The sequence below is a fragment of the Acanthaster planci genome, linkage group LG14 (assembly GCF_054643075.1).
Source record: "Acanthaster planci isolate LZ-2023a linkage group LG14, COTS_SCS, whole genome shotgun sequence".
In the NCBI taxonomy this organism is placed as follows: Eukaryota; Metazoa; Echinodermata; class Asteroidea; order Valvatida; family Acanthasteridae; genus Acanthaster; species Acanthaster planci.
The window spans coordinates 6,878,038-6,894,220 of NC_141790.1; the positions used below are offsets into that span (position 1 = coordinate 6,878,038).

General features: G+C 39.2%; 1 protein-coding gene across 20 annotated transcripts in view; it reads right to left on the bottom strand.

Moving 5' to 3' along the window:
• Window positions 1-319: 319 nt before the first annotated feature.
• The window catches only part of LOC110985289 (protein unc-80 homolog), a 144,059-nt gene continuing 128,195 nt past the window's right edge, over window positions 320-16,183 (bottom strand). For all 20 annotated transcript variants that reach the window (XM_022246217.2, XM_087145938.1, XM_087145937.1 and 17 more), the window contains 9 exons: window positions 14,000-14,123; window positions 12,513-12,743; window positions 11,970-12,065; window positions 11,152-11,240; window positions 10,268-10,433; window positions 9,561-9,686; window positions 8,281-8,431; window positions 6,499-6,710; window positions 320-5,729 (listed from right to left, as the gene is read on the bottom strand). In XM_022246217.2, the coding sequence (XP_022101909.2) occupies window positions 5,479-5,729; window positions 6,499-6,710; window positions 8,281-8,431; window positions 9,561-9,686; window positions 10,268-10,433; window positions 11,152-11,240; window positions 11,970-12,065; window positions 12,513-12,743; window positions 14,000-14,123 (1,446 nt within the window). In that variant the 3' untranslated portion in view covers window positions 320-5,478. The remainder of the gene's footprint in view (window positions 5,730-6,498; window positions 6,711-8,280; window positions 8,432-9,560; window positions 9,687-10,267; window positions 10,434-11,151; window positions 11,241-11,969; window positions 12,066-12,512; window positions 12,744-13,999; window positions 14,124-16,183) is intronic.

Genomic DNA, 16,183 nt, shown 5'->3' on the forward strand with positions numbered 1-16,183 from the left:
GACTTGTGACCTCAGACTTCAACTGACCGAAACAACAAAACCATGCGTTGGATTAATTTGAAACATTTGTAATAACACTCTCGGAAAGAGGGATGGAATCCTCACCCCTAACTCCTGGCTTTGACATGGTTGGAAAAACCATGTCTCGTTGAGGGTTAACAAACCACCCAACACTTTTTTAAAGAACAGTCATCAGTGTGCAACAGGCAATGAGCCAAGCTGACTCTGCCCTTCCCCCTCACCTCTGCCTAAGCTTTGCCCTTTCCAAAACAAAACAAAACAACCACCCCCAATAAACGGACAAAGAGTAATGCAGATGTCTACACATTATGCTTTTTTATTATCTATTTTCTTCATTGGCAAGGTTTCCATTGTTTGATCACTGTAGAAAATAATACAAGCACCTAACACATGTTAAAAACTAAATAAATAAAACTAAATAAATAAAAATAATTTAGAATTGATAAATTTAATAAGTTAAAATCAATAGAAATTAAGCTCTGGAAATGAATACATGTAGTAAAATTTTTACTGCACCAAATGAAATTGCATGCCCGGATGCACATTCATTTCTAGTACTTATTCAACACTGCACAAAATACAAATACTGTTTGAAGTAAAGTACCTTCTCTATTAAATAAACAATAAATAGATTGAATCTACATCTTATCAAGCAGTTAATATCCTGAAATAAACATCCCTTCCACCCAGCAGAGAGTGACCATTCCAAACTTGACTGTTGCTGGATAAGGAAGGTGTGGACTCTGCTACAAGCATTTTGGATGCTTTATGAGCCCGAACCTGCACTTGTGAATTAAGAAAAGCCCATCACTAAAAGCTTTGCCTTGGAACCATGCTAAAGACACACTGACATCACGCAACCACAATGTGCCTTTGTTCCTGTAGTACATCCCACTTGTGTCTCCAGAAGTGGGAAGAACTTTCATTATGCAGCCAGTGATCCCTCCCATGAAACATCTTTACCTTTGACTTGAGATAAGCAGGGTTTCAACTTAATAGTCATAAGGAAATATCACTCCCTTTGGGCTTCAATCTTACAGTTGCAGATTTCATTGAAACATGCTATGCAGAGAGACATCCATGCTTTTCCATTTCAAATAAACCACCCGACAACGGATAATCATTTGATTGCTATGCCATATATTGTCATTGACCAGAAAATTCAGCCACCCCACCTCGGTTTTCAGCAAGGTGATCCACATTTTCCCTTCTTAATTTGATCGTTTACACGTTATCACTTTCTGATGGCTGATGTATGTCAAGGCAGGGGAAAATCAATGTCCATGTATGGAATTCTCCACATGACCTGCTCCATATACACATAAATGAACACAGCCAATGACATCAAAGCTTCTAAAATCTCTCGCTAGGTCAACCAATCTGACTACCCGTCGTCGTTCAGAAGTAAGGCAACATCTTGTGATATATGTAAAGAATGGTCAAATCGTCTTGCCTGGTATGGTGCCAAGTGGACAGCATTCATAGTCATGTTCTTTTACATTTTTATTTTTCCCCATGTATTTCTTTCTATGGTGTAAATGAATTTCCTTTTTGAAAAGGTCAGTTTTGAAATATCAGCTAGTTTCCTCCCAAATTTTGTAGTAATGTAAATTGATCCATTCAAAGGAAACTATGCTGACTTCATCAATGTGTTGCTAGCATTGGTATGCCTTGCCTGTTAGGATGTCACATATATTAGAATAATAATTATGTTAACAGCAGGCTTGTAATGTGGCCTTTCACGGTAGAAGCCTTGCTTAATATCAGCAGTGGGTGTAGATGGCTTATTAAACACTCTGCCAATCCTACCCTTTTGGGAGTCTGACATATAGTAATCAAGTCCACATACATGTAGATAGCACAGAGTACAATAAGTGTTTGAAGACATATTGAATTGACCCCATGCCAGAGGTCACAGAAACCAATTTGTTCTCGGACTCATTGCGAGATACCAAAGACCAAAGTGTTCTGACAAGTTCAAAACATGCCATGCCACATAAAATTCCCCTAAAAGACATCAACATTACCACTTTACAGGAGACCGGCTCCATAGACATGTGAACACAAAGACAATTATATAACTCAACAATGCTAGTTCACTGATCACTACAAACTGAGTTTTTACAACACAATGTTTCAGTGGGCCACCTACTAGGCATATTTTGCAGCATGCAATTCAGCTAAACATCTTGCTCTTTTTAGCGGTTATCCGTAACTTTTACAAGGAAGGAAATTTACAAGACAAAACCTTCTAAAGATTTATATCTTAACAAACCTGTTTTATCACAAATTAATGTAATTCACTTTTGATTTCAACTGTAATTGGTCGACTGACTTTTAGCCTGTAACTGGTTATTTTAGCTCAGCCTGACAAGCTGTCAGAAAAATCTACTTTTGTTGCATGCTGCATGTTTTTGGTGTCAAAATGAGGAATTTTTTCCAAAACTCAAATGATCCATATCACATAAGCATTAAATAGATCAATTGCGCCCGCTAAGTCATGTGACCTACAGTGGGTATCAACCACATAGCAACGTGTGTTTTGAGCATTGTTTAAAAACAATACAGTCCAGTTACGGTATAGTACCCAGCACATCGGTAGTCTGAGTACGGTACCTACCGTCAAATTTATTTTTGGTAAATGATACTTATGAAACAATATGCTTTTGGTTCATGCCATGTTTGTTGATAAATTAATCGGTCTATTCTTTGGAAATTTGTACAGAAACAACATGGGGAAAGTTTTTTACAGAATTTGACAAGAATAGATAAATAAAAATTCTGAGGTTTTTATTTTCTGGTCAAACTCCCTGAACTTTTTCTTCTTCAAGTGCAATGTCATACTTAAAAACCCAAACTATATCATATAAGCATATAAATGATGAATGTTTATGAGTGCAATGGCACAAATAATTTCATGAGGTGACAGATGAATTCGTCCAATCCCCTTTGCTTTGCCCAGTGCAATGAAACATTTCATCCGTCTATAAATGAAATAATTCTTTCCACTGCACAAATGTAAAACACTAATTATTTGTTCTATACAATACCTGAATAAATCCTTGTCATCAGATTGTTTGACTTCTGGTTATTTCCTCTCTTGTTAGCACAAATGGTCCTCAAGTGTTGATATCCGCAGTGTCGTGTCTGAAGTGTCACCCATTGGCAGTACCTGTGCAATGTTAAGACTGGTTTCTGTCCCTACATTTGTTCCCTCTGACTGGGAAGAGGGTACCGTGGAACAGAACGAATGAATAGTTTAATGATGTGATCAACAATCCACCAATCAGATGACGGAAATTTAAGCAGGTATTGTGTAATTACTGCCATTTTATAGCCAGTCTTTGATTTGGCCAAATACTAAAAAGCCTCAAACATAGGTGGAGGTGTGTGCAGAATCAATTCATAGCACCACAAGATTTGAGGATTATGTCAAAATGTTTACAGGATGTGATTGGCCTGAAAATATGGATGGATAGCCGAGAGATATCTGAGTGACTCACAGTGCAGGCATAAGGTTTGTAACCATGAAACTCCATCAATAGAACATAACACTGCCCTAGGGGACAGGCAAGTGCAACATATGTGACCCGCTCTGCAAAACAGGGTAATAAGTCGTGCAATGCCAAAACACATGGCCTGTTCTATTTGGAGAGGGCAAAATTTCTTCAAAATGTAATTTTTTGTGTTTTTTCCTTTAATAGCTTCTATGACATTTATAGTTTCAGAATTGTGACTACAAACATGGAAACTGATGACTAAAGATGGAAAATTTATCATTATGAGCTTTTTCTTGAAAAGTGCTTTTAATGAATCCGAAAATGTGGACATACAAATGACCAAATATCTCCAGAATGCAGTGCACTACAGGGGTCATTCATGTATCAAATTGTAGCTTTTGATGTACTCAATCCAGCCATATCAAATACTCCCAACCTGAATCTGGCAACTTATTACCCATTTTTCCAGAGCCAGTCACATATATCTTAATGCAATAGCAAACTGTGCAATGCATATGCCACAGTGTGCATACTCACAGATAGTCAACCATATACATACCATAGCGTCAATCCAAATAATGAATATCTCATACTCTGTACTTTCTCAAATATTTTGTACCTATTAAATACAATATACCTCTTAGAAATCCTCTCCTATCAATAAATATTTTGTCCTACTATTTACACTACACTGATCTTCAGTAGAGTTACTTCAAATGTTTCTCTATTTTATACAATTCAGCAAAGCACCATAGTACCTTAGACATCTACATCCGGTAGATTATCAGCAAAATTTTTGTGTACTCATAAATATTTGGCAGTTTTTACTTCATTCATCATGCAAAAAGCCTTCAAGGATAATTAGGGAGGAACTAAATGCGATAGTTTTAGCAGTGACCTGAGCAAGCTCAGGGGGTCAAGTTGTTCAAGTCATATGGCGCTACAGCAAGCAGGCAGTCCTAAGACTGCATACCACTTGATTCAGCAGCATGACACTCAGAATTCTATTCACTAGTCCAAAATTATGAAGATTGCACTTCACAAGTCCATGCATCCTCTACGTGCATACAACAAATAGCCATGGAATATTATTAAAGCTCTAAACAGATTTAAGCACAGTCATGCCAGGGCTTGAAAAATGAGTAGCTGGCACTTCAAATGTAAGCTTCCATAAGCATTGCACCTTTTCCTCCTATGATGTACTACCAGCTGGTATTTGTAACCTCATCTATTACACAAAATTGTACTTCACCTGCAGGTATTTCTTCTCAGATGCAGACAGAAACAGATTCAATGGCTTATCCCCCCCCCCAAAAAAAGGAAAATTGGTCGTGTCAAAAAGAGAGTTCTGGCCATGTTTTGCCTCAGGCTCAGCATGTAAGTATTTGTGGTTGTTTTGGGAGCAGCCAAAGTGTCAGAGCTGACAGGATGTATCCACAGTTTGCTTTAAGCCTTTTTTAGAGAGGGAGTAACTTCTCTTAGCTTGGCACGGAACCTCTCAGCTTCTTTACTTTGAGAGTACATGGCAAAGCTTCATGCTTACGGTGAGACAAGTGTTGCTTTTTGACAGTCACAAGTATAGTTGGCTAACTGTAATTCTTAAATGTGTTTAAAAGGCCAATTGTAAATTCAGACCAGCCATGGAGATTTTTTTGGCATAATTTGGTGACTGGTCAGGCATTTAATAAAAATGGAGGAGGGCATTGAAGCAAAGGTGATGAAACCTGATCATATGAGTGTGGCATACAATGTCTATCTGGGTTAAAAGACCTGTCTATGAAGTACTTCATAAACAACAGCAAGATGAGACAAAGAAAAGTCATGTTTTCTCCTTTAAACAAAAACTGAAATATAGGGCCATGTGTAGGCTTTTTAACCCTCTGGATCCTGGGTCATTCTTAATAATTTAAGCACCTCCCAAATCTAGTCTGGTATCCCATGACGCCCAGTATTCCCCCTACACGCAGGTGTCGTGCACCCCTGTGCTACCCCGCCTGTCTACAATGGTTGGGTCCACCGTCTTGGCCATGTCCAGTAACCGGACTGTCTCCTGCATGCCTTCCATGTCATCCTCCGTGTCGGTGGGTGCCATGATGGGGGCGGAGAAGCTGTGATGATCCCTGGGGGTGGTGGGCTGCTGGAGGAGACGGCTCTGCTCATTGGTGCCATCATCGATGTCATCGTCTGATTTCTCAATGAGAGGATCAACTGTAAGAACACAGACAAACAGAAATGATTTCTGTGCATCTTTTGAAATACTTTTGACTGCAAAAAAAATAAAAGGAAGTAATCTCTCAGGATCTATAGATATCTCTTTCTACTTTAAACATGCATATTTACTAGCAGTGGTTAGTAAACTGTGGGTTGTCAGTAAAAAGGCTGCAAAATAATCCACAAACAGTTCAAAACTCACAAGTAGATATCAAAACACCTAACACAAATGCTATGTATTAATCAACAGTATACACGTAGAGAACTTTCAGTCACATGATTTAATGGTCAGCATTCAATATACACGGATGGTCATGGAAACACGCACACCTTCAATGTCTCTCAACATTCTGGCATACATGAAACTGCCAATAGAAATACATAGAGTCAAAAATGCATGCGTCTTCACTGACATGGTACGTTTCCTGAAATGCCTTAGCCTGTCATGTTACATCATGTGTAAAACCTCTATAGTCCCTTTTAAAAGTAATAGGGCATAATGTATATTTTGAACCAAAACCTGATACAAACCAAGGATGCTATTTCTGCAATCATTTGCCTCTGATGTGAATGGCAGGTGGAAAGAGAGGTCTAAAATTCAGTATCCCTTTTCATTAAATTACTGGTTTACTGCTTTGACTAGACAAGAGGCAAAATTTCTGTTACAGGAGTGTTTAGGTACAATCATAAACTAATTCAAAAATCTCTATTAGTAATAGACTAAGGCTAAGTAACGGATTATAAGGCCTGTCTCCATGCTACTCACTGTGTATGACGTTCTCCTCTGGCGCATGGACCTCTGGGGTGTGAGCCTCAGGACGTACGTGCCGACGAGAGCTAGTGCTACGACTTATCCTCTTGGTGTTGTGTCGACGTTGGAACGGTCGCAGCGGTGAGCCCATCTCTTCCTCCTCCTCTCGCTCATCATCCGCTTCGGCGATGCAGGTGTCGGTGTGCCGAATGCTCCTGCGCCCATACCTGGCAGGATAGGTTGGTGAGGGTGGGGGACAAAGGGAGTGTCAGGTGTTGGAGCAAAGAAAATCTGAGTAATGCCTAGCAACAATGGCAGCTCCAGCAGTTGCAAAATAGGGAGGTGCACAGATCATACAATCAGGGTACAGTCAACTCTTGTTATTACGACATCGGCCATAACAAAATTCTGGTTATTACAAACACAAATCTGTGGTCCAAGCGAAAACATTGACATTTTTATGGGGAGGAAATCTGTTACAGCAAAATTGCATTATATGAAATTCCTGATACAACGAAAGGTTTTCGTGACTCTGTTGCCTGAAAACCATTGTTGACGACCCATTTACAATGAGCGTTTGTGAATCACGGTGGTAAAGACACCTGTGCAAAGTACCACTCTGGTTCCCGCTGGGCTGAACCGTTGCCAACAAAGGCATGGTGGAAATGTGGCAACCAGTCAATGTACAGTTCCTGCCAAAAAAGGTCGATTGATGCTTTTACATGTATTTGCTTTTTTAAATTTCACATGCAAATAAAACATGTTGTCAGCATATGACAGTAAAGTTTATTATTTGATTAATCATAGCCAAGAGATCTTTTTGATATAAAATCAACCACGTTCACGTGTATGTACGTACCGTATACTGTACATGGCTTTGTACACAATTGGACCTATTCATGCAATGCATCAAAGCCATTGCACTGTTTTCTGCCTACTACGGATTTTGGATACAACAAACAATTCTACTTGGTCCCGTGGATTTCGTAATAACGAGAGTCGACTGTATATCTTTATCACAACTGGTGAATGTCTCTATCTTCACTGTTATTAATTGACCAGCAGAGAGCAGAAGTTCAAATAAATATAAAATCATATACACAATCAAAACAATTTTGAAAATAGAGGGGCGTGTGCCAGGCAACACCCTCTCTCTCAGATCTGCTGATGTATACCTGATAAAAAAGTTACAGGGATAAATAAGGTTTGTCATTTTGTTCAAGTGAAAGTTTCTATCAACTGAACTGAGCTCAAGTTTCTTCTGAAGTTGGAATGCTTGGAATGCCAGAACTGGCCTTTTGTAAATACAGGAACATGAACTTTCAACAGAAAAGAGACAAGACGGATTTCATAAGGGTACATGTCTGAGGGGAATTTTCATGACACATTTGGAAGGATATCAAACTGATTTTGATCACTGGCATGGACAAAAAAACTCAAATTTTGACAGGATCCAACATAAATAAATCTGAAGTCAATATTCAGATATCTTTTGTAAGTAACAGCAAGAATTTTCCATGCTTTTCACATTAGATACATGACAGAGTTGTTTTTATCCTCAAGTAATGAAAACTTGGTGAGGACTGAACTGTGTAAAATTTGTTTACTTGCCTATAAGTAAAAAGCAGTTGTAACAACTTGGAAACATGTTTAGCTGCATCATTTGGAAAAAACTGTTAATTTTGATGCAAAAACTCCTTTGGGATAAAACCTTGTACCAGTTTTTACCCAAAGCTTTCCAAGGAAAGTCGGTGTCACACAAGCCTGCATTTTGTCATCTTCCATCTCTGAACTTACCCACTATTGGATCTTGAAAGGCTGCGCTGTTGGTCCGAGTTGTTCGCATTGTGGTCGGCTGAATCAGAGCTCCGCACGGACCCACGGCGACGGGTGCTGTTACGACGACTTGAGCTCTGACGACTGGAGCTACGGCGGGACGTAATGGTGGCTAGATGCAAAAGGAAGACAAGATGGGTATTTGCACTTTACAGCAAGGGGTCCCACATACAGGTATGTTTCCCAGTGCTGAATTCTCTGAGGGTGGCATGGGGGTATACATTTTTTGCGGGGGTTACTGAAAACAAATGAAATGTAGCATGTACATAGGTTCACAAAATATGGAGGGCCTGACATTTCAATCGTAGCAGAATCTTTCTCCAAGGCAAAATAACAAGTAGACAGGACAAACAAGCAAACAGAGAATCAACCAAGCATGGATGAATGCAAGAGGACAAAAGGAAAGATCAAGAAAGCTGTAGGCTGGATAAAGGGGCAAGGGGTGAAGGGGACTGCATAAAAGGCATGTAGAAAGGTTGCTTGCATTCTGACATATTAAATGAGATGGACTTCCACTGGGGGCATGTACCTAACTAGGCCACTGCTTGTAAAACATTCAACAGCAACAGCTCTGTGTTGATATAGAAAATGTAGTCTGTGAACGGACCACCAACAGTTCTTAGTTTTTGTACCCAGAATTTTCAAAGCCTATGTTACACGATGACTGTCTTTTGAACAAATGTAAAGTGCTTAACAGGATCTGTTGTGCAACGCACCGGCCACACCCAATATGAAAATCAATGACTTAATGGTGCTTTTCAACTTTGAAAGATGGTGGCTCTACAGTGATAGCTGGTGTTGCAATAAAGTCTGTTCCTCTAACATGTGACTCTTCTGCATCTTGAATGTCAACGGCATTGTACTGGGTAAATTTTGTCTGGGTGCATGTTAAATCGGGGGAAGATAGTGGATTGAACAACAAACGTGCAAAGGGCATGTACTCAGATCCAGTTGTAAATGCCAACTTCTGGATGTTATGAGCATCAGGACTGGAGTGTTCATGCTAGCTGCACATGTCAACCAACATTGTTTTCAACATTAATTGTAATTGGTCGGATTAATAACAACATACCCTGTACAGTCATCGGCTTATGAACTGCACAAAGTAACGAAACAATGCCAACATAATTATCAAGGGGATTCTGTACACATGCTCAAGACAGACTGTAGATGCTGGCAATGTTTGCAAGAATGTGATGCACACAGTGTCTCGTATCTTATTAGGGTTCATGTCTGGTTACCTTTCCTAGTGAGACGACTGATGATGGACCCTCGCTGCTGGAAGGGAGATGTGATTTCCATCTCCTCAAACACCTGGGCCCTCTGTCCGGTCATGACAGCCAGCTCATCCGTGAACTTGACACGGTCTGTCAGGAATCAAGATCGAATGAAAATCTATTAGAAGTTTGACATAACAACATATCTGATCAGGTCATGGGGGAGAAAGTACCCAAATTCAGTTACAAATGCAGCACAATGGCAGAAAAGAATCAACATAACCGGGCAAACACATATCTTGAAACAATATTATCACCAGCCCCTGGTTGACACCACTCTATCAGCATCTTACTTTGTCATGCTTACCAGGAGCACTTCAAACTTCACATACATTTCAAGAGGGATGTGCTTGTTGTACTGGGAAAACCTTGCAACATTTTGTTTGTTCTTCTTGATTACAATGGCTCCAGAAGAGTAGAGCCCATTAAACAAAATATCCAAAATGTTCCCAAAATATCATAGGTAATGGTCAATCTTTGACTGTTTCTAACTAGTAACTTTTCAAAAACTTAATTCCTATCTTGGGAAAACTTTGAAATGGCAGCTAAACAAAGGAGCCTCAGCATGATTAATACCCTAATAATGGCCAGAATTCTCAAAGTTTGGCAGTTGCCACAGTGAATTTTGATGCAATCAACAAATCACTCAGACTTCCAAAGGTATGGCTTACCTCTAGGGACAAACATGTTATCTCTGAGATGACGTAACTCATTCACCAGTTCCAGCATCGTCTCTGACTTGCATTTAGTCTGGGGTGAGTGAGTAACGCGTAGTTTCTGCCCAACATAACGCTGTAGCATGACTTCATGGTCTGTCTCACATATCATTCTCATCATCTACAAGTTCAATAATCATAACTTGAGTAACAACTGGGAACTTTCTCATTTCTCTCATTTTAACTACTTCTGGTATCTGCTGGACCAAAAAGTAGTGCCAAATTTTTCCTGTTTTTCTCAAACACCAAACATCTATTTCCATTACTATGTTGTTTTGTAAGCTTTTATAAGGTTGTGTATAATCACACACATCACTTGCATTTGATTTTGAAAAACAAATAAACCTCCTATGCACAATGCACCTTTGTGTCTCAGTCAGCCTCATTTTCAAGTTTTGCTTGACTGTTTGAAAGGGTAGTTTTCTGCTTTTATGCTAATGATATCTCCATATTCATGAGCAAAGCTGTAATGAGTCTTAGGAAGAAAACCTCATGCTCCATTGGTTTGTGCATACAAACAACTCTTGCATTTCTACCATTTTATTAGACTATGTTTTCTCTTCTTTGGTGATTCATTGTTGTGTAAGTACCTAGCAACAACCCTTTAACAGAAATGTTTTCAAACAGTGAATTCTGGGTTCAAAATTTGAACTGAAAAGCCTCTGCACTGAACAATGTTTTTCCCCATCCATACTTTGACTGAGAAAAAACTACATCCTGCAGATTCTGTTGGATAACGAAGACTTAAGTACATTTCTGTGCTCTGTGATAGCAATATCAATATCAAAGCTTGGCATACATTCAGAATGCCATGCTGACTCCTGAGCATGACAATTCACCTTAAATGCGATGAAGGGCTTGAGCATGACATACAGGGGAGTGCGGACAGTGATAACAAAGTCCATAAAACTCCACAGGGCCAGACCACCTGTGCATAGAACACAAACATAAAATGGTGAAAAAACCCATGAGTCACATATGAATTGCTCATAGGTGCTAGCATCTATGGGAAATGCAGAGCTGCTAGCTGGTGGCTTCCACATGGGCATGTGACCTAGTTTCAGCTGTACTCAAGTAACCTCTGTCTACTTTTGGTTGCCATTTGCATATGAAGCAGTGGCATATCCAGTGGAGGGGGCAGGCAATTTATCTCCCCCACCCGAGAGACAAATTGCCTTTTTTTTTCACTGAAAGTTCAAATACTTTTGAAATGGTACCCCCCCTTTGCAGGATCGTTTTTACGAATGAACATGGGGAGTGATTGTTTTTAGAAAAAGAAAATCGCATTTTGCCAATCCATCCAGCCCCCCGCCTGAAACCGGGATATGCCATTGCTATCAAGGATCATAGTGTAAGGTATGGGACTACTGAAAATAAACCATCGTCAAAAGCCCACTGCTGGCAAAATATTTGCAGACTGAAATCCGCATTTTTTTCTTTCCATGCCAAACAAGAGAGTTGTTTGCTTGTAAGAAATTCCTAGGTGTTCTCATCACGGCAGCTGAACCATTTCACAAAACTTAAGCCTAATTTACTGAATCAAGCCACTTCTGGGTAAAGTGTGGAAATGGCCCTAGAGTTGCAAGCTTCACAGCATTTAAGACTTATATGCATGTATGTACACCTGTGTAACAGGTTGACAGAAAGAAGCTCTTACCAAGCATTCTGGAGCCAAGTTCCTTGATTGCTGAGGCAATACGGAACCACTCACGAGACAGCTGATTCTCAAAACACACCATCATCATCTTCAGACCTGAATGATTACCAACCAGGATTGCAACAATTAATATGGAAACAAGTTTGCAGTTATTGTTTTAAGTTATCATTACCCACAAACCATATCCTCTGAAGTCTATGGTACCTTGTCACAAGTTGACTCTGACAAAACTCCTACCCTGAATGTTAGTAATGTGTAAGGCATTTCTATACTGTAACCACTGTGGAGATACATCAAGGTCAACAAGACATCAACTGTACATTAAATCAACAGGTCTGTTACAAGATATGAGCAATGACAAAGGATTTCTAGTCACTGTTCACTTTAACAGTTTGTAAGGTGATTTGAGACTGAAAAACTTGTGATTAATGTGATTTATGGGTAGATGTTAATTTTCCAAATTTCTGAACAAATTTCCATTTTTTCTTTTTCAAAGAAAGAGAGTTTGGATATTCTGGCTTCTGGAATGGCTTCATGGCTCACCCAGGAATCCCGCCTCGTACAGCGAATCGGGGATGACCGAGCTAGAATCCCGGTAAGAGATGCTGGTGTGGCTAGGTAGGTCTGTGATGGAGGAGTAATGATGTTGCTGCTTGAGTGGCATAGCACCACTCCTTCCCACCTCCATTGTGGGCTGGCGTTTGGGGGGCAACAGTGCATACAGTATCATGGTCAGGGCAAAGGATATGTCTGACGGTCGAATCTTGGGTGAATCTGATGAGACAAGGATATTCGAGAAGTTAGGCACGCAACATTCTAAACAAATACTACCTTGAATTTTGTGATGTGCTGAGGAAGAAACTATTCCTTTCAAGAAAACAGTGTATTAATTCATTTCAAACTCACACTTTTCACATGCCTGAATGTTTCATTTGGATATCTACTACAAGTGGCTTTTACTTGAAAAGGATACAACCTTGGGAAAACAAAAGTTGCACTAAAGATGGGCATAACTCTGCACAAACAATCATCTGATTCAGTTAAACTGAATTCAAAGGGAGCAAACTAATGATTGGATGCCAATAAAAACCAACGTATCACCAGTTTAGTTCAGTCACAGGATATATATAACTGACACTCAAATCATTATACATGTATTTAGTCTCACGCAGTTCAGTGGGTATGCCAAAGCCTGATGTCACATTATTGATGCTCAACAAGATTTCATGCAGCTCTGAAAAGGCAGGAGTGGGAACTCATTTGAAAACTGAATATCTACCAAGTTTGAAACTTCCTTGAAGTCTGGACTTGCTGATTTCTTGGAATTTAGTGAGACACTGTCTTCAAGGAATTCAGTCAATAAAAACTGATGTAGGATTCAAACATAAAGGCCTGATGATCATATGCCAAAACAAACCAGCAGCAGGCTGTGTGAATTCACACAGGAATTGTTTCGGTTGTCACACACAAAGGCTGCAAGATTAGGACTTCCTTAGTGTCAATTGTTCCTTAGGATAGTCAAACCAGAGACAGAGTCTTTGCTGACGTGAGTCAAGTCTTGGTCAATAAAAAAGTTTGAGATGAACTCTAGTCTGATGACCCCCTGACTCAACGCTCTCATGATTGTAACAGAAACCAGGGTCCTCATCAACTTTGCAAGTGGATGAACAACAATGGATGACCTAACTTGGACAGTGCAGAGGTTATGGACTGCATTATTTACTCAAGCATAACTGACAGGCAACACTGCCAACAGTTCTGCTCCAGTGATGATCACATCACTTGAGACAGATTTACATAGCAAATATCTGCTACAGATCAGACATTTTTCTTGGGAGAAAAATAAAAAAAACTGTGGGAAGTAAAAGTCCAAAGTGTTAATTTCATGTCATCAATACGCTGATGATATAAATGCCAAAGCAGCAGCGTATCTGCCGTCTTTGCCATTGGTCACTTTTTCAAAATCTAATTCAGTTCTTCTGGCATATTTGTCCCCCTGGAGTAACACACAATCCTAACAGTAGACTTACCTTTCCTTCCACAGCCCACTCTCAGGCAGAGTGGAATGACCAGGTACAGCAATATGGTCTCCGTCCGTTCAGCAGAGTTGAAGACGGGTGTCCCCCCAAACACTTGCTCCAGGGTGTACAGATCCTACATGAAATCAAGCCGCTAGTTTCTTAGATAACCTTAACTTAGAAAAATTAATTAATCAACTTAAAAAAAAAAGGCATCCCCCAAAACCTGCCATCTTCCACTGAGAATGCTGTAATTCATAGAGTTTAAGGTGAACAAATGGAAGTTGACTGACTAAAGACACAAGCTAATATGCAGCGAGTACTGTACGACTGGTTTGACAAGTATTGGTGTTTCCCCAAATGGTCATTTTGATGTTAGCCCATCCAAGCTACGTGTAAAAGTGCAAAGTAAAAGTACAAAACAGAAACTTCTTGCCCAGAAAAAATTGTGGACTTGTCGTGGAGATTTTCTGACATCTCTTGATGTTTTACTTCAGAGAACAGGAACCTTCCTTACAACCTATTCACCCAAACACCCTTTTTTAAAAAGGAATAAACCAAGACCCATAGAAGTAAATTGGTTTAAAGATGAGATTTGATATCAGGTTCAATTTGACTAAAGCAACATTCTGTTCAGAAGCACTTGATTATGTTATATGATTCCCAAAGACCAATTTTATGTCGAGAGAAATGGATATTTAATGTACATTTCAGCTCCTCCAATTTTTTCAGTTTTAAAAAAAAATGCCTCCAAACAAAAGAAGAATCTCAATCAACTCAAGCCTCACTTTTTTGTGAATCAAACTAAAATTCCCAGCTGCACTTTGGTGCAGATTCATTTCAAATCTTACTGTGAGTTCCACACCAAAAAATATTTGGAATTCAGTTTTTGTTTTCCCAAATGTAAGATTTAGTGAAGCTGTTAGGGATTTAGAAAGGATTAGACAGGAGACAGGGTGAAAGGTCAAGGTAGTAGGGATGCAAAGGTGAGGACTCTGCAAAGGTACGAAGTGGTCAGCACACACTCTGGTTTCAGTGACGACATTTTGCTAGCTGTATATATTCTGAGGACTTTGCAGAATGTCTTCTGGCCTCTTGCAAGTTGCAAATCTTACTGATGCGTTGGTAGAGATTTCTATTAACTTCTATTGACTCTGCAGTCTTTTGACCAACGACATGGTTTGCATCAATCAGATCTCTTGAAATAACACTGACTTGAGCATTCTGCAAACTCTACAAAATACACAGAGCCTACACACTGACATGTACCTAATTATTTTTTTTCCAATTCTGCAACTCCTCAAAAAATCTCCTCTTTGCCACATAAACAATGTCTGATCCATTTCAATGCACATTTGGAAAGAATTGACAGATTTCGCCCGCTGTGATTGGCCAACACGGTGCAAACTCTTAGAGCCACACTCCAGTGAATCGCTTGTATTGTCTTTATTCTCAACATACCAACAGTCACAAAAAATTCAGGACATTCACTAATAAATATTTCACTTGTTTCAAACTTTCATTTTGTAGTTTTTTTTGTGCCACGGTCCCACTTTTACTAAGTGTAGATTAATTTAAGTGCACACAAGTCCACATACATTTTCCAGAATTAAACCACATATGATCAGCTTTTGTTTTCCAGTTGTATCCATTATGATTCATCCCACTCACATCTGAATAAAATCAGGACCTTTAGACCACAATCTTTTAAAGATGCCTTTATAATAGGCCTTAATCTGCAATAATCGTGAGTTCAACAGACTGATGGCAAATCTGGTGTAAGGAGATCAGGGGCAAACCAAAATTATCATAGAACATGCACAGAAAGAAAGAGAGATTTTGAAGAAACTTTCTAGAACAAAATACTCAGGAGTTAGGGACACACCATAATCTGAAATATCACTTCGAAACAAGCATCAGCGAGTAGATCCCAATTCTACAGTATAAACAACCATCAAAGAACTTTTGTGATTTAATCTAAAGGACATAAATCAGAAAACAAAAGGAGTTAAATAGACAAAACTTTAAAAGGTAAAAAAAGTTAAAATGAGTATTTCCACGACAATCCAATCCTGATATGATTAAACAAGAGTTCAACACTTGATTTTACAAAATGATGCGATAAGTAATAACTGATTTGACTTTCAATGTATTGTGTAATTGATTTCACAAAAATTGTTCCTTAACACCAACTGT